Source organism: Oryctolagus cuniculus, chromosome 3 (assembly GCF_051225735.1).
Source record: "Oryctolagus cuniculus isolate XC-2025 breed Fujian yellow rabbit chromosome 3, ASM5122573v1, whole genome shotgun sequence".
Lineage (NCBI taxonomy): Eukaryota > Metazoa > Chordata > Mammalia > Lagomorpha > Leporidae > Oryctolagus > Oryctolagus cuniculus.
Window position 1 is genome coordinate 784,330 of NC_142869.1, and position 25,908 is coordinate 810,237.

The 25,908-nt window shown below is 66.3% G+C and overlaps 1 protein-coding gene across 2 annotated transcripts in view; it reads right to left on the bottom strand.

Annotated features, from left to right (window-relative positions):
- Positions 1–23,884, bottom strand: part of CROCC2 (ciliary rootlet coiled-coil, rootletin family member 2) — a 42,721-nt gene extending 18,837 nt beyond the window's left edge. The window contains exons 1-13 of one of the 2 annotated variants that reach the window (XM_089328752.1): positions 23,730–23,884; positions 12,796–12,868; positions 11,520–11,668; positions 10,917–11,002; positions 10,139–10,304; positions 9,432–9,535; positions 9,058–9,222; positions 7,661–7,703; positions 6,009–6,136; positions 5,716–5,836; positions 5,393–5,539; positions 4,822–4,989; positions 1,427–1,620 (exon numbers count right to left, since the gene is read on the bottom strand). In XM_089328752.1, the coding sequence (XP_089184878.1) occupies positions 1,427–1,620; positions 4,822–4,989; positions 5,393–5,539; positions 5,716–5,836; positions 6,009–6,136; positions 7,661–7,703; positions 9,058–9,222; positions 9,432–9,535; positions 10,139–10,304; positions 10,917–11,002; positions 11,520–11,668; positions 12,796–12,868; positions 23,730–23,807 (1,622 nt within the window). In that variant the 5' untranslated portion in view covers positions 23,808–23,884. Of the gene's footprint in view, positions 1–1,426; positions 1,621–4,821; positions 4,990–5,392; positions 5,540–5,715; positions 5,837–6,008; positions 6,137–7,660; positions 7,704–9,057; positions 9,223–9,431; positions 9,536–10,138; positions 10,305–10,916; positions 11,003–11,519; positions 11,669–12,795; positions 12,947–23,729 lie in introns of both variants that reach the window. The other variant, XM_070069931.2, reaches the window with a different exon arrangement.
- Positions 23,885–25,908: the final 2,024 nt, after the last annotated feature.

Consider the following 25,908-nt stretch of genomic DNA (forward strand, 5'->3'; position numbering starts at 1 on the left):
CCTCTGCACCCTGCACTCACTGCACCCTGCACTCTGACCTCTGCACTCTGCACTTTGCATCCTCCACAGGTGTTTTGCTCCATCCCGTGCTGGATGTGGGTACAGCAGGAAAGCAAGCAGCGCACACGAACACGCCCGAGCCTCAAACACAACCGTCCGCCCGCACCCCCCGGCCAGTCCACCGCCCAGGCAGGCGGCCCCACCTCTCTGCGCCTGCTGCTGCCTCGTCAGCGCCTTCCAGGGCTCCCAGGTGTTTGCTGCAGGGTCCTCTGGGATCCCCTTAGAAACCTCACTTCCTGCCTGCCACATGGAGCCCAGCCCCCTATTCCTGCCTCTGCACGCAGAAGCACCCCATGAGTCCCCACCTCCGTGCATCTACAAGGACGCCCTGTCCCGGACGCTCCTCTCAGCGCTGCACGGAAAATCCTCCCCTCGCATCCACCTGGAGCCCCCTCCCCCAGACCCCCGCCTGGCCTCCTCTAGGAGATGGGGGTGTGTGTCCACCCCCTGTGGCTGCTGGAGGCCATGTGCTGTTGCTCCTGGAGACCCCCAGCTGTCTGCCACTGCTGAGCCGCCAGGGGCTCAGGCGGGCATGCCTCGTGGAGCTCCAGCCAGGACAGGGCACTGGGCTCAGGAGGGCTTGGGCCAGGGCCTGTGTCCTGGACAGCAGGGGCTGCAGGGAGGGGCTCCGCCTGGCCCAGGAGGACACATGGGTGGGGCCTGGGACCCCACCCCTGGGCAGCTTCCCTCCAGCTTCTGCCCTGAGCTCTGCAGAGCATCCCTGGGGAGAAGTGGAGGCCCTGAGGCTCCGGGGTCTCTCCTGCCCCCCGGATTCTGCAGTGCCATCAGGAAGTCTTCTTACAAAAGTGCTTGACGGCTCCCAAGGGCCTCTAGGAGCAGAGACCACGGGCGGCGTGGGGGTCCATCCCCTTGCCATCCTAGGGACCCTGCTCCCCACCCAGCCCATGGCTCCCTGGGGCGACCCTGTCCCTGGCTCGAGGGCTGGGCATGAGACCCAGGCCTGGCTGTCAGAGCCCTGCCCCTGGCTCCTGGGATTGTTCAGAAACGTCTGGGGCCCAAGATGGCTGATGGCGGGGGCTTGGGCCTTGTGGGGAGAAGGGAGAGGAGTCTGGGTGGTCACTGAACACCAGGGCAGGGAGCGCCTGGACCCCGCCTTGCCTGAGGCCAGTTTCAACCTGGGCTTGAGGTGGCCACAACCTCCCTCGGGGCCAGGTTTCCGCTCCACTTGGCACATCTTTCGGAAGGAGTCCTTGCGCTCCCACTGGGCGCCCCCCTCCTGAGTGCACCCCAACCCCAAGGGCACTGGGATGGCCCCTTCCTCACCCCCCACGCCACCCCCTGCTGAGCCGCACCATGGCTCCCGGAGGCCCCCAGCCCCACCGCACCGACCCCAGGCCACAGCTACCTGAGGTCCGTGGCCATCTCTGCCGCGAGCTTGCCCTGCCTCTCCAGGGCCTCCTGGCCGGCCAGCAGCTGGGCCTGCTGTTCAGACAGGGCGTCCTTCTCCCGCAGGGCCTGCCGCAGGGCGTCCAGCTGGGCCTCCTGTGCCTGCAGGCTCTGCGTCAGCCGCCCCTCCAGGGCCTGCTTCTGGCAAGTGACCTGGGGAGGCCGGGAGGGGACAGCGGGCAGAGTGAGGGGGCAGAAGCGACTCCACGCAGAGCAGCCAGGAGGTGACCGTGGACCCCGCAGAGCTATGACCGCTCTCATCGGATCACACTGGGCATGTGGAAGTGGAGCCAACAGCCGGCCTGAGGGGACCCCAGTGTCCCACAGCCTTGGCGGCCGAAGTCACAGATGGCTACAGATCAGTGTGTCCGCACCAGGATCTGCACGGAATGTGTCATGGACATCTGTGTGGGCCACACTGGGGAGGGAGCGGCCTGGACATCCATGTGAAGCCACCACGTGTGTGTCCCCTCTCCCAGCCAAGGACCTGAGACTCCAGGGTGGGCCCTGACAGTGCCATGGCCTCGGACAGACTGGAGGCCAAGCCACCAGGGCAGATGCCCGGCCAGCAGCCCAGGAGTCAGGTTCTCTTTGCAGAAGGCACTGAGCGTACGTAGGGGTCACAGAGAGGTGTCCCCTCAGGAGACCTGGAGCTCACGGTGGCCCTCGGTCCCCAGCTGGGTCACTGGGGATCCCTCCCTGGCAGAGGGGCGTGGCAGACCCTCGTGTCACTCCTGCACTTCTCAAGCGGGGGTGACTGCTTGTCATCATGCCCAGGAGTGAGAGGAGACAGGAGCACAGGGCAGACACGGCCACCCCTGCGAAACCGGCATCAGATACGAAATTTAAAACAGCTGACCGATGTGTTCGAGAAGAGGCAGAACTAAAGGTGGAACTGGACATAGGATCACAAAGCAATGAGTTACTGGATGGCTTCAGTGGCAAAACAGACGTGGCTGAAGAGAGGACTTGGGATCTGGAAGGCAGACAAAAGGATGTATTCAGGCTGGGTCTTGAGGAGAAGAGAGGACGGCAGGTGCAGAGATGCAAGGGACAGGGAGACGCGACGGATGGGGAGACATGACAGATGGGGGACACGACAGATGGGGGACACGACGGACGGGGGGACGTGGTGGATGGTGAGACACAATGGACGGGGAGATGTGATGGACGGGGAGACGTGATAGATGGGGAGACGCGATGGACAGGGAGATGAGAGGGATAGAGAGATGTGATGGACAGGGAGATGTGACGAGGTTGTGACAAGAAATGTGATGTGGCTGAAGAGAGGACTTGGGATCTGGAAGGCAGACAAAAGGATGTATTCAGGCTGGGTCATGAGGAGAAGAGAGGACAGCAGGAGCAGAGACGCAAGGGACAGGGAGACACGACAGATGGGGAGAAGTGATGGACGGGCAGATGTGACAGACAGGGAGACACGGCAGACAGTAAGATGTGACGGACAGGGAAACATGATGGACAGGGAGACGCGATGGATGGAGAGATGTGAAAGATGGGGAGACATGATGGACGGGGAGACACGACGGACAGGGGGACGTGGTGGATGGGGAGACACGACGGACAGGGGGACGTGGTGGATGGGGGGACGCAATGGATGGGGGACACGATGGACGGGGAGACACGACGGAGAGGGAAACATGATGGACAGGGAGACGCGATGGATGGGGAGATGCGAAAGATGGGGAGACACGACGGACAGGGAGACATGATGGATGGGGGGACACGATGGACGGGGGAACTTGACAGGGGGTCGTGACAGAGGACGTGATGGACAGGAGTCATCACAGGTGGAACCTGTCAGGTCCCAAACCTGGCGAGGACTTTACAGGAAGATCACAGACTGGCACCCCTCATGCAAAAATTGCTGGCAAGACATCGCAGATGGAATAAAAACTATGAAATGGATCTCAACCGTGACCACACGGAGTTCATATCAGAGAAGCCCTGACTGGGCCCTGGGCCCAACAGCCCCCAAAGTGACCACGTCTCATAAGGACAGCAACGGCGACTGTCCCAACAGGTGCAGAACTGGAACCCACTGCACGTTTGCTGGTAAAACAACACCTGAGGCGGCTACGTGGGAAGGAGGGTTTGCGTGAGCTCCCAGCTCTGCATGTGCACAGCCCCAGATTGGGCCAGCCTGGTGCCTGATGGTGCAAGACAGGTCAGCCCCGGTCTGCAGCCGTGTGGGGTGGTCGGCAGGACAGGGGACCCACAGTGAGCCAGGGAGTGGAGGGCGGGGCTGCAGCCCCCTCCCAGACCCCACGATTGGACCAGACCTCCGCCCTTCGCCTGCCGGCATGAGACGAATCCACCGGTGAGGCTGCGTTTCACTCCTCAGTAACGAGAAGCAGGAATGTGAGATCAAGGCAGCAACGCGACCTGGGGTCAAACCCGAGGCCAGCTCGAGTGAGGACGGAAGGCCAGGGCCGCCCTCGCCGCCTCCCCACGCCCATCCACAGACTCACACGGCCGGCTTCTGGCCGCAGGCTTTTATGGCAGGGAAGGGCTGGATGGTGAGTCCCTGGTTGTAAACTGTGTGTGGCAAGGAAGCGACCCGGCGGAGAACAAGCAGGGGCTCACAGGGCTTACCACATGCCTGCGCCCGCCATTGTAGCCCGGAGCCGGGAATGACCCACGTGTCCCCTTGCCCTGGACAAGCAGAGCTGGTGGCTGCTGGAACAGGCTGGGGGTGATGGGGAGGCAGGGGGCTGGGGCACAGGTCACAGGGGTGTTAGTGCCCCTGGGACTGTCAATCACACTTCCACAGACAAGGGAAAGACCAAAGTAGGGGTACAGACCCTGGCTCCCCACGTGTGTGCCGGTTCAGGTCCCGGCTGCTCCACTTCCAGTCCAGCTCCCTGCTGTGGCCTGGGAAGGCAGCGGAAGACGGCCCAGGTGCCTGGGCCCCTGCACCCATGTGGGAGACCCGGATGCATATCCGAGTTCCTGGCTTCCATCCAGCCCAGCCTGGCTGTTGCAGCCATCTGGGGAGTGAACCAGGGGATGGAAGACCTCTCTGCGTAACTCTTGCCTTTCAGATAAATAAATAAATTTTGGGGAAAAAAACCAAAAAGGTCCAGCGAAGCTTGTGCTGTCCTACGTGGTGCTGCGTTGGCCCAGCAGGGTCAGGGCATCGGCATGGGCGCACTGGCGGGACGGGGAGACCCCATGCGCCCCACTTCCTCTCCATCGCTGCTACCTACACTACAGAGGCGGGGACGCAGGCCGGGCTGGGCGGGGCAGGAGCGCAAAGCCCTGGGCCGTGGACTGGAGCCGCTGCCCCACCTGCAAGCGAAGCAGGCGGCCCTGCAGGGAAGCGCCCGTGCGCACCTGGTCCACCTGGCCCTGCAGGTGCGCGCAGGCCTGCTGCACAGCTCTCCGCGCCTCTTGCTCACGCGCCAGCTGCTGCTCCACCCGCGCCAGCTGCTCCCCGGCATCTGCCCGCTCCTGCTCCAGCGCCTTCCGCTGCTCCTGCAGCCGGTCCCGCTCCTGCTCCAGCTGCGACAGGTGGGCAGGGGGGGGTCTGCGCTGGCCCGCAGGCACCTCAGTGCTCAGTGGCCCAGGCCTCCCGCAGGGGGCGCTGATATCCCTGAGAAGGCCTGGGCTCCCACACACCTGCTCTCGCCAGGGCGGGAGGGGTCTGGGGCATGAGTGGGACGCAGTCCCACAGCCGCCACGGAACGGAGGCTCTGCGAGCCCCACCTGTCCACCCAGCCTGCCTCATCATCTGGAGGCCCCGTCCCCACAAGCCCCCGCCTAACAGAGAGGCCCAGGCCCCGCCCCATCCAGAGGCTCCGCCTTGTCAGGCCACGCCCCACCAGGAGGCCCCTCCCCACTGGGGCCCCGCCTCATCCAGAGGCCCCGCCCCACCAGGGCTCCGCCCTGCTAGGCCAGGCCTTACCTGGAGCACCAGGCAGTTGAGGGTGCCCTTGTCCCTGGCCAGCCCGTCCAGGAGGGCAGCCATGTTGGCCAGGGAGTCCCTCTGGTCCGCGCCCTCCGACTTGAGCCGCAGGACGAGCAGCTCCAGGTCTGCGTTGCTGGACTCGGCCTGGGGGCAGAGGTCACCGCCAGTGGGGTCCCCGGGAGGGCCTTTCCAATTCCTTGAGGGCAGCTCGCAAGCACTGGGCGGGATGGGGTGGAGGGACCCCCGAGAAGAGAAGAGACGTGGCCCAAAGAAGGTTCCGGGGCATTCAGGGCGGGGGTGGGGGGCGTGTGGGCACATACCCTGTCCAGGGCCTGCCGCAGGCCCATGCACTCGCGCTCCAGGGCCGCCCTCTGCAGCTGTGCCCGCGCCAGCTCCTTCCTGAGCCCCGAGACCTCCTCCGGCTGCCGTGGGCGCCCCTGGCTGAGCACCAGGTGGCCGTGACCTGGGGCTGCCCCCAAGGCCTCGGGGGCCCCCAGGGGAGCACACGGCCGGGGGTTGGGGTGGCACACTGACGGGGCCTCGCGCGGGGTCTCGGTGGACATGCCTGGGTCTGGCGGGTGTTCCTAGCCCCGCCCTGCCCGGCTCTGGTCACCTTCCTGGGGCCAGCAGGTTCTGGCCCTCGTGTGCCTGCTCGGTCAGGTGCTTCCACGAGGCCTGCAGCTCTCGCCGGCTCTCAGACGGCTGTTCCCCAAGCCCAGCCATGGCTGCCCCTGGCAGCTCCTGCTCAAGGTCAGGGTGCGAGGTCAGCCCCCTAGCGGCCAGCCAGACCCCAACTCCCCCAGGGAGAGCCAGGGAGGGCTGGAGCCAGGCCCTGTGCCCCGTGGGGGCCTCTGGCTCCACCCCCTCTGGCGTGCCCAGGGACCTTGGCTGCCCACTTCCCCTTGGTCCTGCCGATGGCACAGCCTGCAGGGCGGAGTCCTGGGGCTGCGGTGGGGTGGCTCTGGAGGGGGAGCCATGGCCCCTGGCAGGGCCCTGGGGGGGCCCCACGCTGCTCCAGGCCAGATCCAGGCATCCATCGTCCGCCTGGGCCACCTTTGGGGTGCAGACGGGGGGGGCCGAGACCTTCCTGCCCCTCCTGACGCTCCTTTCCCCCCTTGGCCACCCGAGGACAGAAGACAGGGCCCTGGGTTCCTCCCAGGCCTGCTGGCCTCTTTGTTGTGCTGGGACACCTTTGGCCAGGAGGTTGCTCAGTGAGGCATGGAAACCCCCGCACCACGCACCCCCGCTCTGAGCCCCACCCCTGCCACGCACTGAACCTCCGCCGCACCCCCTTCCAGCCCCACCCCTGCCACACACCCCACCACCACCACACCCCCGGTCCCAGCACCACCCCTGCCGTGCACTGCACCCCAGCCCCTACCCTCACACATCCCCACTCCCAGCCCCCCCCATCCCCACTCCCAGCCCCCCCCCCGCCCCGGCATCTGTGCATCCCCTTGGAGGACAGCTCCGCCAGGCAGGTGCTGGGCTGTGACACAGGTGCGGGTGCTGGGCTATGACACAGGTGTGGGTGCTGGGCTGTGACACAGGTGCAGGTGTGGGGCTGCGACACAGGGTGGGTGCTGGGGCTGTGACACAGGTGCGGGTGCTGGGCTGTGACACAGGTGCAGGTGCTGGGCTGTGACACAGGTGCAGGTGTGGGGCTGTGACACAGGTGCAGGTGTGGGGGTGACACAGGGTGGGTGCTGGGGCTGTGACACAGGTGCAGGTGCTGGGCTGTGACACAGGTGCAGGTGTGGGGCTGGGACACAGGTGCGGGTGCTGGGCTGTGACACAGGTGTGGGAGCTGGGCTGTGACACAGGTGCAGGTGTGGGGCTGGGACACAGGTGCAGGTGCTGGGCTGTGACACAGGTGCAGGTGTGGGGCTGTGACACAGGTGCAGGTGCTGGGCTGTGACACAGGTGCGGGTGTGGGGCTGTGACACAGGGTGGGTGCTGGGCTGTGACACAGGTGCAGGTGCTGGGCTGTGACACAGGTGCAGGTGCTGGGCTGTGACACAGGTGCAGGTGTGGGGCTGGGACACAGGTGCGGGTGTGGGGTTGTGACACAGGGTGGGTGCTGGGGCTGTGACACGGGTGCGGGTGCTGGGCTGTGACACGGGTGCAGGTGTGGGGCTGTGACACAGGGTGCAAATGTGGGGCTGTGACACAGGGTTCCAGTGCTGGGCTGGGACACAGAGCATCTCCCCCCCACCCCTCGGCATCTGGACGTCCCCTTGGAGGCAGCTCCGCGGGCTTCCCCACCTGCTTTCTGAGCTCCTGTACCAGCAGCGTCTGCTCCTGGCGCCTGGGGAAAGTCAGGGTGGGGGCTGGGCTGAGCGGCCCCAGAGGCCCCGCCCTGCCCGTGTCAGCAGTGAAGCACCCAGCCCCACTCAGCTCCCCAGTGGTCCCTGAGCCGGGACGCTGTCCACAGTGGTGCGTCCAGGGGAAGGAGTTCTTCCAGGCCCCTGCCCCACCCGCTGTAGGCACTGCCCAGGCCCTGCAGTGGGCTGTGTTTGATACCTCCGGGCCCTGCAGGTGGGAGGGCTGGCACCTGGAAGCCTGCCAGGGGGTCTGTGGCCACGTCTTGGGGGTCTGTGGTCACATCTTGGGGGTCTGTGGCCACGTCTTGGGGGTCTGTGGTCTTGGCCCCATGGCCAACAGGGCGGGGCCTTCCCGGGGAGCAGTGGCCCCACTTTTTGGAGTAGCCCGGAGGTGTGCAGAGCCTCCCACGCACCCCGTGAGGCCCGCGGAGCCCCCGGCGGGGTGGGCTCCTTCCCTGGGGGCTGCTGGGACGCAGCCTCTCCTCGTCCCTAGCATCCACAGTGAATCCCCACAGCGACCCCGGCTGCTGCCTTGGCAGAGTCTCCTCCTTGGAGAAGTCAGTGCCCGGGCACCCTCAGCCTGCCCAGGAGAGCCGGCCGCCGGCTCTGGGGCACTTCTGCAGCCTGTGGGAGAGTGGCCATGGACAGACAGTTGTCAGACAAGACAGTGGCCACGGGTGGACAGTGCTACAGATGGACAGTGGTCTCAGGCCTGACGTCGTCACAGACAGGACAGTGGTCACAGGTGGACAGTGGTTAGACAGGACAGTGTAGCCACAGATGGGAGGGACGGTGGTCTTGGGCGGCGTGTGCCCCACACCGGTGCCAGACATTGCATGCAGGCAGCACCCATGCTGAGCACAGAAATGAGACCTCATGGAGCTGCGTCTGCCCCACCCCCACCTGCCCGAGGGGCGCCCACCTGGCCTGCAGCAGCCACATCCCCCCACTGCCCGAGGGGCGCCCACCTAGCCTGCAGCACCACATCCCCCCCTGCCCGAGGGGCGCCCACCTGGCCTGCAGCACCACATCCCCCCAACTGCCCGAGGGGTGCCCACCTGGCCTGCAGCACCACATCCCCCCACCTGCCTGAGGGGCGCCCACCTGGCCTGCAGCACCACATCTCCCCAGCTGCCCGAGGGGCGCCCACCTGGCCTGCAGCACCACATCCCCCCCCACCTGCCCGAGGGGCACCCACCTGGCCTGCAGCACCACAGCCCCCCCCACCTGCCCGAGGGGCGCCCACCTGGCCTGCAGCACCACATCCCCCCCCCTGCCCGAGGGGCGCCCACCTGGCCTGCAGCACCACATCCCCCCCCATGCCCGAGGGGCGCCCACCTGGCCTGCATCTGCAGCGTCTCCATCACCTGCTCCTGCAGACGCCTCTCTAGGGCAGCAGCCTTGCTGCTGGCCGCCTGGCGCAGGTTGGAATCGAGGTTCAGGCAGGCCGTGTGCAGGCGCTGGGCAGCTCTGGCCACCTCTGTCTGCAGCTCAGCCAGGCCCCTGCGAGACAAGGGCAGCCCCATCGCTGAGCTCAGCACCTGAGGGGCCACAGGCTCCCGGCCCAGGGCGTGCTGACCCCGGGAGAGGCAGGCCCCACCTTGCTCCGTCTATCTGTCCTCCCTATAGCCCGCCCTCCACTGGGTACCCCGAGGCCCGCGGGCCTGCTGTTCTAGTCCCAGATGGGTGCCCCGAGGGGAGGCGGCACTGACCGCTCCGTGGCCACCCGCAGCTCGGCCAGCTGTGCCTGGAGCCCCGAGGTCTGTCTCCACAGGAGAATGATGTCCTGGGCCTCCCCTGGGCCCATCCGGGGGGTCTGAAAGCGAGAGGCCAGCGTCCACTCCAGCCTGGGGCCCACTCACCCGCCTCCCACTTCCTGGTGTCCTGCTGGACCTGGCCATGGGGCTGCAGGTGGACCATGAGTCCCCTCCCAGGGCCTCGAGCCCCGTGTCCAGTATGCTGTGGACCCCCATGGTTCATGAGGTGCCCGGCAGGGGTGGGGTGGTCCTCTCCTGAGGGTCTGCAGCAGGAGCAGGCCCGCAGGCTCATGGTCAGACAGGGCGGAGAGGCCAAGCACAGCAGCGGTGGCCAGCACAGCATCGTCCCCAAACGGGAGAAATCTGCCCGGGACGCATCCGCGTGAGGGCAGAAGCCAGGTCACCGCAGGGGCCTCGGGGCAGGTGCTGTGGGCAGCCCTGGGGTCAAGGGTCAGGCCCATGGGGGCGCCGGCCTGCTCACAACAGCCTGGTCCACGCCAGAGCCAGCACACGGCCCCAGCTCCGTCCTCTCACTGCAGCCTGGCGGGGCCGTGGTGGGGGGTGGCGTGTAGCATGGCGGGACCTGGAGCTGGCCTGGCCTTGCTGACCCTGCTTCCTGCCACAGGTGCAGGGTGGGGCCCGGCCTGGCCGGAGGGCAGCACCTGTCTCTGGGCCCGGGGCCGCGGCTCCCTCCGCTCCAGCTCGCCCTGCAGGCGGAGCACAAGGCCTCTGGATGCGGCCAGCTCCTGGGCCAGTGCCTCGTTGGCCTTCTTCAGCTGCGCCAGCTGTCCCCGGAGGAGGCTGTTGACCTGGGAGAGGCCGGCACTCCTGCAGGGATGGAAGCCGGGTGGGGGTGGGGTTGAGCCTCTCCTCCGAGACCCTCAGACGGACGGACCCCCGGGCCCCACAGAGGGCCCCAGACTGGGTGCCAGAGACAGCACGTCTCTCCTGGGCCCCCCCCATTCCTGAGCCTCCACCCCCCCCTCGTCCTCCTGGCTCTGCACCCCCAACCCCAGACCGGCCTCAACCCTCCAGGAAAGCAAGGACCCCGCGGAGGGGCCTGAAGGGCCGGGGGGATGGGCCCACCATGGGACGTGTTCCTCCCGGCGTCTGGGGACTCGAGCCCCCCCCCCCCCCCCCACTGCCCGAGGCTCTTCCCTTCTCTGTGTCAGAGGCTGGGTTGTTGCTGGGCAGGCGCTGGACGCCGGGGGCCTGGGCGTGGGGGCTGGGTGGTCTCTGAGTGTGCGACAGTCGCCCAGGCCAGGGGCAGCCTGGGAGGCCGCGTGCCTGGCCCTGAGATGGGGAATGGGGTCCTGCAGCAGGTGGGCTGGCAGCCCCAGGCCCTTCCCTGGCCCCACCGGCAAAGCTAACCGAGACACCTTGGGAGGAGCGGCCAACAGCCAGGGCTCAGCGGGTCAGAGCCCGGGTTGGCCGGCTCACCTCTGCTCGGCGGCCTCCAGGCGGCCCAGGGCCTCCTCCAGGTCTGCGCTGTGCTCCAGCTCCGACCTGCGCAGCCGTGCCTGCATCTGGGCGGGAAGCCTGCCGGGTCCCACCACGCCCCAGCCGCCGGGCACAAAGCCCACCCTGGGTGGACAGGGGGCTCCCCTGGGCCCTGCAGCAGGGGCTGAGGGCAGGGCTGGGAGGCTCAGGACCCTGTGCACGGGGGCGGCACCGAGGGGCTGGCAGCCCTGGCCCAGCGGGAGGCAGGGGCCCTCAGGCTCGGCACAGCCACACGGCGAAGCCCGGGGCAGGGAGGTGAGAGTGGGGTGAATGTGGCCCCCACACCTGGAGTGCCTGCTTGTGCTGCCCGGGGGTGGGGGCCTGCAGCCCAGCCCCCGATGGCTGCCCCAGGATAGACCTTGATCCGCAGCCTGGGAAGTGAGGGGCAGGGGAGGCCCCGGGGGGGGCTGGGAGGGGGCGGGGGGGCACAGCTCAGCCGTGGCCTGGTGGGGCATGTGGGCGCGCCAGCCGACGCCCTGCCTGTGGTGTCGTGGCGGACTCTGTCTTTCCCGAGGGCCTGGCTGTGACCCCGCACACACTCACAAGCTCGCTGACCGCGCTGCACCTGCTGGCCAGCTCCTCCCGCTCCGCGCCTGCCTGGGCCAGCAGCTGCTCCAGCCGCACCAGCTCCCCCTGCAGGAGCTCCCTCTCCTCCCGGGCGCCGGCCCAGGCCGCTGGCGGCTCCCGCGGCCCTGCAGGCGCAAACCCAGGTCAGCCGGGCGGCCAGAGCCGGCCCTGCGTCCACCCATGGCCCAACAGACAGCCAGGCCTGCTGAGAGGGAGGGCGGGGCTCTGCGGTGGGAGTGGGCGGGGCTCTGAAGGGGGGTGGGCGGGGCTCTGAGGTGGGGGAGTGGGCGGGGCTCTGAGGTGGAGTGGGCAGGGCTCTGAGGTGGGTGGGCAGGGCTCTGAGGTGGAGTGGGTGGGGCTCTGAGGTGGGAGTGGGTGGGGCTCTGAGGTGGAGTGGGCGGGGCTCTGAGGTGGGTGGGTGGGGCTCTGAGGTGGGGGTGGGCTCTCCTCTCTGCAGGAGCACTCAGCTATTGTCAACTTCAACGCAGGCCCAGATCTCCACCCAAGTAGAGCAGAGGGTGTGGGTGCTGGGGTGTCCCTGGTGCCGGGAGCAGCGAGAGCGGCTGACCGGGCACTGGTCACCTGGGGCCCACACCCGGGGGGCACGAGCACAGCAGTACGGCCTCAGGTGGGCAGTGGAGTGCAAGGGCCCAGCAAAGCAGGGAGCGGGCTGTGCTCCCCCAGTGCCGGCCTTAGGGTTCTCAAAGCACCACTGGCTGACGTAAGCCGGTCCCACAGGAGCTGTGCTGGCCCTGCTGGACACTGGGGGGCTGGGGGTGCCCGGGGGTGTGGTGCTGGCCCTGCTGGACACTGGGGGGCAGGGGGGTACCCGGGGGTGTGGTGCTGGCCCTGCTGGACACTGGGGGGCAGGGGGGTACCCGGGGGTGTGGTGCTGGCCCTGCTGGACACTGGGGGGCAGGGGGGTACCCGGGGGTGTGGTGCTGGCCCTGCTGGACACTGGGGGGCAGGGGGGTACCCGGGGGTGTGGTGCTGGCCCTGCTGGACACGGGGGGGCAGGGGGTGCCCGGGGTGTGGTGCTGGCCCTGCTGGACACGGGGGTACCCCATGGTTGTGATGAACACTGGCGGCCAGGGCGGTGCCCAGGGCTGTGGTGGGCACTGGCGGCCAGGGCGGGTGCCTGGGGGCAGGGGCTCAAGTGGGCTGGCTGTGCTAGGCAGACAGCGGCCAGGAGGGCCTGGGGGAGGGGCTTCAGCATGCTGTTCTGCCGCCCCCATGCCCCCGGCCGCCTTACCTTGAGGGGGCTCCTCGCCCAGGCTGCCGGCCACGATCTCACGGATGCGGGCAGGCAGGGAGGTGAGCGAGGCCTGCGGGCCAGCCCCACGCACGGTCAGTGCCCGGTCCGCTCTGCTGGCCACGGGGCTCAGGACGGTGTCCCACAGTCTCTGAAACACCCCAGAGATGGCTGCCTGACACCCGCCAGGCAGCACAGGGTCCCGGAGCGGCTGGCACAGGGCTGGCCGTTGCCCCTGGTGCACCTGTGTCGCTGTCCCCTCTCCAGCCGGCCCTGGGAACGCTGGGAGGCGTGCAGGTGCCGTGGGGAAGTCCAGCCCCTGCCCACCTGGGGCAGGTGTCTCACAGCTAATTTGCAAAGTGGGGTCTGGGGGAGGAGCTGACGCAGGTAGGAGAGGAAGGCTCAATCCTTCATCTGTCCACCCACGGAGGGGGTGTGTGGGCGGGGCGGGGCAGAGCAGAGCCCCCCACCCTTCCTGGCTCTGAGTGGGCAGGCAACTCCGGGTCCAAGGCTCCGAGAGGCATTTTTCCAGGGAGGGGCCAGGCCTGGGGAGGGGCCCTCGCGCTGGGTGGCCAGACCAGCAGGAGATGCACAGACGCCGGCCCCACAGCCCAGGCCGCCGCCTGCCTGTCAAGCATGCACGCTAGCTGCTGGGGGCCCGGGCAGCCGTGCCGGTCCCAACCAGAGCCTCTGCTCCCCCCCCCAGCCCCTCCTCTGGCTCCCAGGCGTGGCTGGGGCTCCTGGCCGGGGCCCCTCAGCCATAGCGTGTGCCCCCAGGACCCCCGTGGATGGGTGCCCATGGCCTCCTGCCTTCCTCTCCAGCCCTCCCCGAGACTCCTCCAGGTCTGGACACCCTGGCTCTGTCCCTCAGGCAGGCCTGGTGGGTGGGGGGTTCTGGGGTGCCCCTCCTCTAGAGCCCAACCTGGCCTCTCCCATGGGTGCTGGGCCAGTGACCAGCTGCCCAGGGTCACCCTGAGGCCCAGGCTCTGTGGGGACCCCCACGGCAGCACCCACCCCCGAAGCCCGGGGAGTCCAGCTCTGGTGGGGGTGGGGGTGTCCTTGGGAGCAGAGGCCCCATAGCTTCCTGCCTGAGTGCACGAGAGACAGGGCCCGGGGGTGGGGTGGCGGTGACAAGAACATGGCAGGCCCTGGGCCAGGCTGGCCCCGCCCCCGCTCCCCTGGGCACTGGCTAACGGCTAACGGGAAGGCAGCGGCCAGCGTCAGCCTGACTCATTCCTGACTGCACGGGGGTCACTGCTTAGCGGGGCCGTCCCAGCGGCGCTGGGGTGTAATGGGCTCCAGCTGCGGCCGCATGCCCGGGGTGGGGGGATGGGCCTCGGCCCAGCTGCAGCCAGAAGGGGAGGGGCCAGGGGCTTCCTGTGGGGGACACCCCATCCCCTGCCGCCTCCTGCCACCCCCACGGCAGCACCCGGAGGTCAGGGAGGGGGAGCAGAGCAGAGAGGAGGGGCCCGCCTGGCCTCCAGCCTTCGCACCCAGCTTCCTCCGGCACCAGGTGGCGTCTGGCCCCCAGGGTCCTGCCCTTGCTCCCCTCCCCCATTCCTGTGTGCAACCCCCCCCCCCCAGGCCCCGAGTCCTGAGAGGCCACCTGAGCACAGGCCAGGCTGGGTCCCTCCTCTGCTGGAGGGAGGGTCCCTCCGCCTCTGCTTCCCGTCCCCGGCCCCTTGGTCTGTGACTGGACAGCAGAGAGGACCCTGGAGCTGGGCACCGATCTCCCCAAAGAGCCCAGACTCACAGTGGAGCCTGGCTGTGTCCCTTCCTCCTGTGTCCAGCCCAGGGCAGCTGGAGTCCCTGTGTGGCCGCTGCTGTGTGGGGGGACAGTGCCAGCCCCGGTGACCGTGGAGGGCAGACTCCAGCTATGCGGGTGGGGAGGGTGCGGGCAGCACCCGCTCCTCCGACCCAAACTCCATGCAAGAGGACCTCCCCCGTGGAGGGGCACAGGGACTGCTGGCCTGCTCTCGGCCTCCTGCTGGCCACTGCTTCTCCCCACCCAGGGCACCAAGGTGGTGACCACACCAGCTGCTCCTGTGACCCAGGGTGCCCCGGGAGCGCTGGGGAGGAACCCCGACACCACGCCCCCCACAAAGTCACCCATGAGAGGGGCCACCGGAGCCCTGAGCCCAAGGGGCACAGCCCCTCCTGGCCCTCGGGAGCCTCAGCTCCAGTCCCCTTGCTGGGTGGACACAGCTGCTGAGCTGGGCTGGCTCCTCTGCAGGGCCTGGTCGGCCCAGGTACGCACGGAGGCATGCAGGGGAGCGCTGGACCCAGTGTCGGGCCAGCAGGTGCTGTGGGGGGACAAGGGCCCCACTGGCTACTCCCTGCCCTGGGGCAGCTGGGCCGCTGTCCCTGGCTCCCGAGAGACCCTGGCTAGGGACTGCAGAGCAGTGGGGGGAAGGGATCCCTCAAGGCGAGAACCGCCCCCCTCCCATGCAGCCCCTGCGTGCCTCTTTGATAACCTGCAGGGGAGGTGGGACATCAAAAACCACGTGGGAGAGCCATGTCCCCACCTCCACGGGTGGCCAGGGCCACAACCCCTCGATCAGCTCAGGGCAGGGCCAGCAGGCGCCTGCACCGTGGTCTCTAACTCCTGGGTTGCAGGAAGGTGGGGCTCCCCCACGCCTGGATCCCAAGAGGGGAGACCCTGGGGGACCTGGCTGGGTCCAGCAGAGCCTCCATTTCAGATCCCTTTGGGAGAAGGGGTGGGCGGGGCTGGGGCCCCATTCCAGCCCACAGCCTGGGCAGCAGGAGTGCCAACAGTGCCACCTTGTGGTGACAAGGGGCACTGCAGGTAGGGGCTGGAACTGGACCCTGGGAGGGAGGCTTGGTTGGTGTGGGGGTCGGCTGGGGTGGACAAGCGGCTGTGTAACAGCTGGACCCCAGCCTTGGCCAGGGGCTGACTCAGACTCACAGCATCTCTCCGTGGTGTCCCCCACCCAGCCTGAGCTGTCCCCTGCGTCCCCCAGGGGTGGTCTGCCTCTGGCCCTGCTTGACTGGCCCCTATGAGGGCAGGGCACCCAGCCAGGCCGGTCATGGATGCCGGCTCACCCTCCTTCCACCAGGCTCTGCTTCCAGAGCTGGAAGACTCCAGTGTGTGCGAGGCAGCGCCTGGCCAGGTGAGTGCTGCGGTCAGCCTGGGCTCCGAGTGACCCCTGGGTGTGTCTGTGCTCCTGGGCACTCATGAAGGCTGAGGGGCCAAGCGTGAAAGCAGGGACTGCCGCGGGGGGGAGCGTCTCCATGTCTGAGCCCCCAGCCCCAGCACAGCCCAGCACGAGCGTGGGTGAGAACCCAGTGGCACCACCAAAGGAGTGAATCAGTATTGCAGAACAACTCAGAACCCAGGAGCAGAGAAGGGGCAGGGCCCGGGCTGTCTTGTTTGTGCCGGTGTCCCTGGGGCCCCCGTGGGCTTCCCGAGGGAGGGGTGCAGGGATTGGTGAGAAGGGCCCTGGGCAGAGCTGGGGACGGCCGAGGGGCGCCCGTCTCCTGTCAGTAGGGGGTGATCCCGACTGGGGAGCAAACTGAAACCTGCACTGAAGAGCCAGGGCCCTGAGTGGGAGGAGGCGGCCCTCCGGCCAGCACAGCGCCAGCCAGCTGCGGGGGACGGGCCATGGAGCCCATCTCTGGCTTGGGTCTGTGGACAAAGATGACTGTGGTGGGCTGGGTGGGCAGAGAGGAGCTGCACCCAGACCCAGGCCGGAGCCATCACCGAGGGCCAACCACTGGGTCAGTGACGCAGGGAACCCCCGGGAAGACCCCTTGAGGGTGGGGCCTGAGAGGCCGGCAGCTCCGCCCCTCCAGCCTCACTCCACTCCCTTCCCCACGCTGTTCCAGCCGTGTGCTCTGTGATCATAAACCAAGGAGTAAAGATGCTAGAATTCACGTGGAAACACAGGAGCCCCTGTGCAGCTAAAACAGCCGGAGGCTTCACAATACCAGATTTCAGACCTCCTACAGGGCAGTGATCATCAAATCAGCCTGGTACTGGCACAAAAACAGATGTGCAGACCAATGGAACAGAAAAGAAACCCAGAAGTCAATCCACACATCTACAACCAACTTATGTTTGACAAAGGAGCTAAAACCAATCCCTGGAGTGAGGACAGTCTCTTCACCAAACAGTGCTGGGAGAACTGGATTCCACGTGCAGGAGTATGAAACAGGACCCACCCTACACCTTACACAAAACCCACTCAACACGGATCAAAGACCTCAATCTACTACCCTATACCATCAAATTACTAGGGATCATGGGGGACACTCTGCAAGACACTGGCACAGGCAAAGCCTTCGTGGAGAAGCCCCCAGAGGCACAGGCAGCCAAAGCCAACACGGACAAATGGGATTACATCAGGCTGAGAAGCTCCTGCATTGCAAAAGAAGCACTCAGCAAAGCGAAGAGGCAACCGACAGAATGGGAGAAAATATTCGCAAAGTGTGCAGCTGATAAAGGGTTAATATCCAGAATCTATAGAGTTCAAGAAACTCAACAACAAAACAAACAACCCAGTTAAGAGATGGGCCAAGGACCTAAACAGACATTTTTCTTTTTTCTTTCTTTCTTTCTTTCTTTCTTTCTTTCTTTCTTTCTTTCTTTCTTTCTTTCTTTTTTTGACAGGCAGAGTTAGTGAGAGAGAGAGAGAGAGAGAGAGAGAGAGAGAGAGAGAGAGAGAGGTCTTCCTTCTGTTGGTTCACTCCCCAAATGGCCGCTACAGCCGGTGTGCTGCAGCCAGTGTGCCACGCCAATCCGAAGCCAGGAGCCAGGTGCTTCTCCTGGTCTCCCATGCGGGTGCAGGGCCCAAGCACTTGGGCCATCCTCCACTGCCTTCTCTGGCCGCAGCAGAGAGCTGGACTGGAAGAGGGGCAACCGGGACAGAATCTGGTGCCCCAACCGGGACTAGAACCTGGTGTGCCGGTGCCCCAGGCAGAGGATTAGCCTAGTGAGCCGAGGCGCTGGCCAACAGACATTTTTCAAAAGAGGAAATCCAAATGGCCAACAGACACATGAAAAAATGTTCAGGATCACTAGCCCTCAGGGAAATGCAGATCAAAACCACAAGGAGGTTTCACCTCATCCTGGTCAGAATGGCTCTCGTACAGAAATCTACCAACAACAGATGCTGGTGAGGATGTGGGGAAAGGTGCCCTGGTCCACTGTTGGTGGGAATGCAAACTGGTGCAGCCACCTGGAGGACAGGATGCAGACTCCTCAGAGGAGAGTCCTCCTGAGTATGGACCTGCCACGTGACCCAGCCATCCCCCTCCTGGGAATTCACCCAAGGGAGAGGAAATCAGTAAACAAAGGAGCTGTCTGCACCTCCATGTTCACTGCTGCTCAATGCGCAATCGCTAAGCCAGGGAATCAACCTAAGTGCCCGTCAACAGAAGATGGTAAAGACAGATTGTGGGCTGTGTACACCGTGGAATAGCACACAGTGGTAAAAAAGAATAAATCCTGTCTTTTGCAACAGAATGGATGACTCTGGAAAGCATTGCCCTTAGTGAAGAGAGCCAGTCCCAAACACAGATTCCGCGTGTCTGCCTGACCTGTGGCTGTTACTGCAGGAACACAACCGGCACGGGAGTGGACCCGACACCTTGTGGCCCGAATGTTGTTTGCAACCCACGCTCCTGGGGCTGGGGGGGAGCCCGATCCACACCTGCACCATTTATAGAAAGAGCAAGGAGGGGGTTGTGTCCCAGACTGCGCCCCAAAGTCCGTTCTCTTTACACCAATGGGCATTTGACAGCCACGGCGAGGGGCGCGGCTCCAGCCTGTGAGCTGTGGAGGCTGTGGCCGCAGCCCTGGGGCCTGTGTTGGCTCTGGGCAGCTGGTGGAGCTGAGCCGTGGTGCAGGGAGCTGCAGGAGCGGCTGGTTTCGGCGCGCAGATGGCTGGGGCCTGGTGGGGACAGCATGCAGGGGTCAGGGGGAAGGAGGTGGGTGGAGAGGGAGAGAGAGAGAGCGCCTCCACCTGCTGGTCCACTCCCCAGATGCCTGCAGAGCCCCGGGCTGGGCCAGGCTGAGGACCCGAGGCGGGGCCCCCCAGGACCCCGCTTCTGTGGCCCGGCCCTGTTTGCGGCCGCGTTGCACATGGGGGCCAGCAGGGGGCAGCCTATCCAACGCCCTGACTGAGGAGTGAGGAGGGGCTGCAAACTGCTGAGTGACATCTGACTCAGCCTGGGGGGGAGGGACTGAGCCCTGTGCTGCTGGAGCCACAGGACTGCTGGACGTGGGCAGGGGCAGAGCCGCCCGGGGCCGGCAGGGAGGGGCTCGGGTGCAGGACGGGAGTGTGCGGGGTGTGTGTGTGTGTGTGGCTGCACACGTGTGAGACACGGACGCCGGGTGGTGCCATGAAACACAGTGAATTTCCTGTTGTGTGTATGTCACACGTAGATGTACAACAGTGAAGGCTGAGAGTCGATGAGGCACAAACCCAAGAATGACAGGCTCCCACCCGGACAAGCTGTCGGTCAGATGCAGGGCCCGCCCCTCCTGAGCCTCCCCGCCTCCCTGTCGCAGTGCAATCTCCGAGTCTCACTCGCCCAAGGGCCAGGGCTGAGGAACCTTCCAGAACCTGTCCCAGTCTCCAGACGCAGCCGTGGGGCTGCTGGGCTGTGACAGGGTGCAGGTGTGGGGATGTGACACAGGTGCGGGTGCTGGGCTGTGACACAGGTGCAGGTGTGGGGCTGTGACACAGGTGCAGGTGTGGGGCTGTGACACAGGTGCAGGTGCTGAACTGTGACACAGGTGCAAGTGTGGGGCTGTGACACAGGGTGTGGGTGTGGGGCTGTGACACATGTGCGGGTGTGGGGCTGTGACACAGGTGCAGGTGTGGGGCTGTGACACAGGTGCAGGTGTGGGGCTGTGACACAGGTGCGGGTGCTGGGCTGTGACACAGGTGCGGGTGTGGGGCTGTGACACAGGTGCAGGTGTGGGGCTGTGACACAGGTGCAGGTGTGGGGCTGTGACACAGGTGCGGGTGCTGGGCTGTGACACAGGTGCGGGTGTGGGGCTGTGACACAGGTGCAGGTGTCAGGCTGTGACACAGGTGCGGGTGTGGGGCTGTGACACAGGTGCGGGTGCTGGGCTGTGACACAGGTGCGAGTGTGGGGCTGTGACACAGGTGCGGGTGCTGGGCTGTGACACAGGTGCAGGTGCTGGGCTGTGACACAGGTGCGGGTGTGAGGCTGTGACACAGGTGCGGGTGTGGGGCTGTGACCAGGGTGCGGGTGCTGGGCTGTGACACAGGTGCGGGTGTGGGGCTGATACACAGGGTGCAGGTGCTGGGCTGTGACACAGGTGCGGGTGCTGGGCTGTGACACAGGTGCGGGTGTGGGGCTGTGACACAGGTGCAGGTGTGGGGCTGTGACACAGGGTGCAGGTGTGGGGCTGTGACACAGGGTGCAGGTGTCAGGCTGTGACACAGGTGCGGGTACTGGGCTGTGACACAGGTGCGGGTGTGGGGCTGATACACAGGGTGCAGGTGCTGGGCTGTGACACAGGTGCGGGTGCTGGGCTGTGACACAGGTGTGGGTGCTGGGCTGTGACCAGGGTGCGGGTGTGAGGCTGTGAAACAGGGTGCAGGTGTGGGGCTGTGACACAGGGTGCAGGTGTCAGGCTGTGACACAGGTGCGGGTACTGGGCTGTGACACAGGGTGCAGGTGTGGAGCTGTGACACAGGTGCGGGTGTGGGGCTGTGACACAGGTGCGGGAGCTGGGCTGTGACACAGGTGCAGGTGTGGGGCTGTGACACAGGTGCGGGTGTGGGGCTGTGACACAGGTGCGGGTGTGGGGCTGTGACACAGGTGCAGGTGCTGGGCTGTGACACAGGTGCGGGTGCTGGGCTGTGACACAGGTGCAGGTGCTGAACTGTGACACAGGTGCGGGTGTGGGGCTGTGACACAGGTGCGGGTGTGGGGCTGTGACACAAGTACAGGTGCTGGGCTGTGACACAGGTGCAGGTGTGGGGCTGTGACACAGGTGCAGGTGCTGGGCTGTGACACAAGTACAGGTGCTGGGCTGTGACACAGGTGCAGGTGTGGGGCTGTGACACAGGTGCAGGTGCTGGGCTGTGACACAGGGTGTGGGTGTGGGGCTGTGACACAGGTACAAGTGTGGGCTGTGACACAGGGTGTGGGTGTGGGGCTGTGACACAGGTGCGGGTGTGGGGCTGTGACACAGGTGCAGGTGTGGGGCTGTGACACAGGTGCGGGTGCTGGGCTGTGACACAGGTGCGAGTGTGGGGCTGCGACACAGGTGCGGGTGCTGGGCTGTGACACAGGTGCAGGTGTGGGGCTGTGACACAGGTGCAGGTGCTGGGCTGTGACACAGGTGCGGGTGTGGGGCTGTGACACAGGTGCAGGTGTGGGGCTGTGACACAGGTGCGGGTGTGGGGCTGTGACACAGGTGCAGGTGTGGGGCTGTGACACAGGTGCAGGTGTGGGGCTGTGACACAGGTGCAGGTGTGGGGCTGCGACACAGGTGCGGGTGCTGGGCTGTGACACAGGTGCAGGTGTGGGGCTGTGACACAGGTGCGGGTGCTGGGCTGTGACACAGGTGCGAGTGTGTCTGGCTGTGACACAGGTGCGGGTGCTGGGCTGTGACACAGGTGCGAGTGTGGGGCTGTGACACAGGTGCGGGTGCTGGGCTGTGACACAGGTGCGGGTGCTGGGCTGTGACACAGGTGCAGGTTTGGGGCTGTGACACAGGTGCAGGTGCTGGGCTGTGACATAGGTGCGGGTGTGAGGCTGTGACACAGGGTGCAGGTGCAGGTGTGGGGCTGTGACACAGGTGCGGGTGTAGGGCTGTGACACAGGTGCAGGTGTGGGGCTGTGACACAGGGTGGGTGCTGGGCTGTGACAGGGCGCGAGTACTGGCTGTGACAGGGCTCGGCTGCTGGGATGTGACAGTGTGTGGGTACTGGCTGTGACAGGGCGCTGGTGCTGGGATGTGACAGGGCGCGGGTACTGGCTTGACAGGGTGCTGGGCTATGATAGGGTGTGGGTACTGGCTGTGACACAGGGTGTGGGTACTGGCTGTGACAGGGCGCGGGTGCTGGGCTGTGACAGGGTGTGGGTACTGGCTGTGACAGGGCGCGGGTGCTGGGCTGTGACAGGGTGTGGGTACTGGCTGTGACAGGGCGCGGGTGCTGGGATGTGACAGGGTGTGGGTACTGGCTGTGACAGGGCGCGGGTGCTGGGATGTGACAGGGTGTGGGTACTGGCTGTGACAGGGCGCGGGTGCTGGGCTGTGACAGGGTGTGGGTACTGGCTGTGACACAGGGCGCGGGTACTAGGCTGTGCCGGTGGTGCCGGTGCTGCTGCCCTAGCATTTGTGCCTCTGCTCGGCTTTCTGGGGTGTGGAGGAGGGTCCCAGCCCTGGGCAGAGTACATCAGAGACACAGGGTGCGGGGCTGGAGCCACCACCCCGTGCACAATGAACACCCTGCCCCTGAAGCCCCCCCGCATGCCCTGACCGCCCCTTTCATAGCTGGGTGCTATAGCGCCCTCAGGCCCCGATGCTTATCTGGGTGTCTCGTCTCTGTGCCACCTCCTGCCTGTGTCACCGTGGAATTGCATCAAGGTTTCAATCAGCACTGTCAAATGACAGGTGTCAGCCAGACAGGCAGGGCTGCCGCACCCAAGGCCACACGTGGCTGGGATGACAGCTTCCCGGGGGAGCGACGACTCGGGGACGGGCAGAAGCAGCCACACCCCTGGCACCTTGCCCTCTGCAGGAGGTCAGCCCCATCGGAGCTGGAAGCACCCCTCCAGCCTCGGGCCTGGGTCCTCTGAGCTCCCAGGGCTGCCGTGCGGGTCGACCCGGTGCCGGGGGGCAAGCTCGTGAGCAGTGGGGCGCCAGCCCTCCCCCACTCCCCCACGCTGTCCTTGCCACTCCCAGGGCCCCTTAGCGAGCTCCGGGAAGCGAAGGTCCAGAAGTCTGTTTGGTGAAAACATTCTGAGAGCTGCCCCGGTTTGTCCATAACCATGTTCCATCAGCTCCCAGAAAGCCTGGTGTGTGGATTTCAGTTCTTTTGGCACCAAAATAAACTCTTTCGATCCCACTCTCCACAAACACGTTGAAGGACTTTGTAGCCTGGAGCCCCTGTGGGAGCTGGGCAGAGACGGCGTCTGGCCAGGGCACCGCCAAGCCGTGACTCCGGCTGTCACACACGCCTGTGCCTGTGTGGGCGCTGCCTCCCTCCCGGTGACCTGTGTCGCCCCTGGCCACGTGGACGCAGGTGTCCAGAGCAGCTCATCTACTCCTGAGTCAGCCCCCCGCCGCCCTGCGCAGCCCGGCTGTCTCGCCCCGCTGTCCCGCCTGTCTGTCACCCTGTCCCACCAGCTCTTCTCGCACCGCAGGGACCCCAAAGATGACGCCGCAGCAGGGATGGCGACGGCCTGGCTGTGCCGGCCAGACCCTGGGGCAGGGGGTCTGATCGGGCACTGATTAGGTCAGCTGTGGGGACAGGGCGTGGCCGGGAGCAGGACTGTGTCACTGCTGCTGTGCCAGAACCCGAAGAAGCAGAGCCTTCCAGAACAGAGGTCAGGGAGAAGCCCCGACCCAGGGTCTCTCCCGGGACGCCCGGCCACGCCCCGGCCCCCAGCCAAGAAAGCAGGGGCTCCGTCCCCAGTGCACAGGATGTGAGCTGTCAGGGGTGGGGGGCGATGGCTGAGTGCTGGCAGCAAGAGCAGGGGCTGGGCTGACTTTCCCTCCCTGGGCGCCTCTTCCTGCACATGTGTGCGTGCGTGTGTGCGTGTGTGTGCATGTGCCCCCACTCCTCTCATTCTGAGCACGTGTGCGCAGAAGCTGTGCAGGCTCCTGGCCAGCTTGGCCTCTGCCCCCCCCCCGTCCAGCGGCCTTCCTGCAGTGCCCAGGGCACCCGCTGTCCAGAGGCTGAGGAGGGCGGCTACCCACTGACCTGGATCACAGTGTCCAGCCCCAGCCGCGATAGCTGGGTGGCGTCCCAATCACCAGGCTCACTGGGCACGGAGCTCATGGCGGCCAGAGGCAGGGCTCAGAGACGCCTGCCCGGTGTACCGGCTGCACGCCTGCCTGGCACCTGGACACCCAGACACCTTCATGTGGTCACTGGAGCTGTGGGCGTTGCCCAGCAACCAGGACGCTGAGGGCTGGGTCTCCCTGGAAACAGGCTTGCGGGCCCTGTTGCTATGGCGACCAAGGAGTTCCGTTGGCTGCAAACTGTGTCCCTGGAGACCCAGCGAGGCCATCCTGAGCAAGGACACCCGGGATGGCCCCCCAAGAGCCCCCATGCGCCCAGCAGCCATGCACCAGGCACACGGCACAAACCTCCAGTCCCCGCCACCCATGGCCCTGAGCTGCAGCTGTGCCAGGAACTCAGGGTGGGTGGTGGGTGGCAAGGCAGAGGGGATACTGAGGCTGGAGCAGGAGGGGCTGTCCCTGGAGCCCTGGGGCAGCCCGTCCTCTCCCACCCCCCATCCCTGTGCCCCCAGGCTGTCTGTGCTGCACACGCCTCTCTGTCCCCTCCCCTGAGACTGCTCGTCCCGAGAGGGCACCTCCTGCTGGCTGATGCTGGTGCAGCCCCTCTGGGGGAGCCCCCCCCCCCCGCTCAGGGACCAAGACTGAGTGTCCTCACAGCCCTCAGAGCCAGCTGCAGACTGGCAGGTGCCCCCACCCCTGCCTCCTAGCACAGCCAGGGGGCCCAGGCAGTGACAGTGACCATTGGGCTGGTCAGCATGCCCGACCTCAAGCCTGCCTGGACCACCTCTCAGAACTGACATTCCGGAAAGGGAGGTCTCCTGCAGAGAGGAAGCCCCTCCCCAACACCATGAAACGCCCATGGCCAGGGCCGAGGGCACAGTGGCCAGGGTGTCCCTTGGGGGCCAGGCCAGGCTCACTGGCTGGACAAAGCCCTACTTGACACTTGCGGCCAGGGTTCACTGGACAGTGCCAGAGCACGGGGGCCTGCTCAGTGCCTCTGATGGTGGCTCTGGGCCAGTGCTGACCTCTGACTTCTGCTCCAGGTTCAGACCCTGCGGCCTTCCAGACTCTCCCCAGCAACACGGCCACCTGCGCCCCAGGGCCTCTGCCCAAGTGCTGGACCCTGCTGAGCCGCAGCGAGCTGAGGTCCAGGGCCCAGGGGCTGTGACCCTGCCCTCCAGGGTGAGCTCCTGGGGTGGGGGTGGAGGCTGGAGCGTCCATCCAGGGCCACCTGCCAGAGGACGGCATCCTGTCCCCCTGAGGCAGAAGCCCCGTCAGAGCCCCTGTAGCCCCTGCGTGGGGTGACACAGGCAGCCCCGGCCTGGCGTCTGGTCCTGCTCTGGGGCTGAGCAGGTGAGGGGCCCTTGGGGGCTCCCGTGTGGATCAGAGGCCAGGGCGACATCTGCCCGTCTCTGGCACCTATGTGTGAGCAGTGCCCTGTAAGCTGTCCAGCCCAGTCCCTGCTTGTGGGAGTCCCCCATCCCAGGGCGACGGCTCCCTTGGACATGCTGGGCAGTCCCGGGCCCCGTGTGTACCACCAGTGTCCTGGCCAGGGCTGGGCCAGACGAGAGCTCCCAGGTTGGCCTCAGCCCTGGGCCTGAGAGTGACCGTCTACCGTGGTCCTCTCTGCAGCCCCTCGTGTCCACAGTCCTGGCAGTGCTGGGCCCACAAGGGGCATGGGCCAGGGGGCCAGCTCTGGGTGTGGACGGAGCAGGTGGGCAGCAGCCCCAGTGCCATCGGCAGTGCCACCAGCAGGTGCGGAGCCGAGTCCAGGACACGGCTGTGTTTTGGTGCATGCGTGGCGTGGTCCTGGCCCCTTCCTGTCCAGCACCCGAGGGACACCCCTGTGGCCTGGGTCAGCCGTGCCTCTGTGGAGGAGGTGCAGGTCCCTGAGGGCGCAGAGTCACCGAGACAGACGGGAAGCAGATTCCAGCAAGGTGACAGCCAGACGGGCCGCCCCGGAGGCTGCGGGCTTCAAGGGAGGCTCTGCATTCCTGCAGGCCCTCACCTCCACCCGAGCGCTGCCCTGCAGGTGACCCGTCCCCTGGGGCCGCCGCAGAGCCACCAGCAGCACCACCCTGTGCCCGGCAGCCCGGCGAGGGTGAGCAAGGGCAGGGGTGAGGCCGGCGGGCACGGGG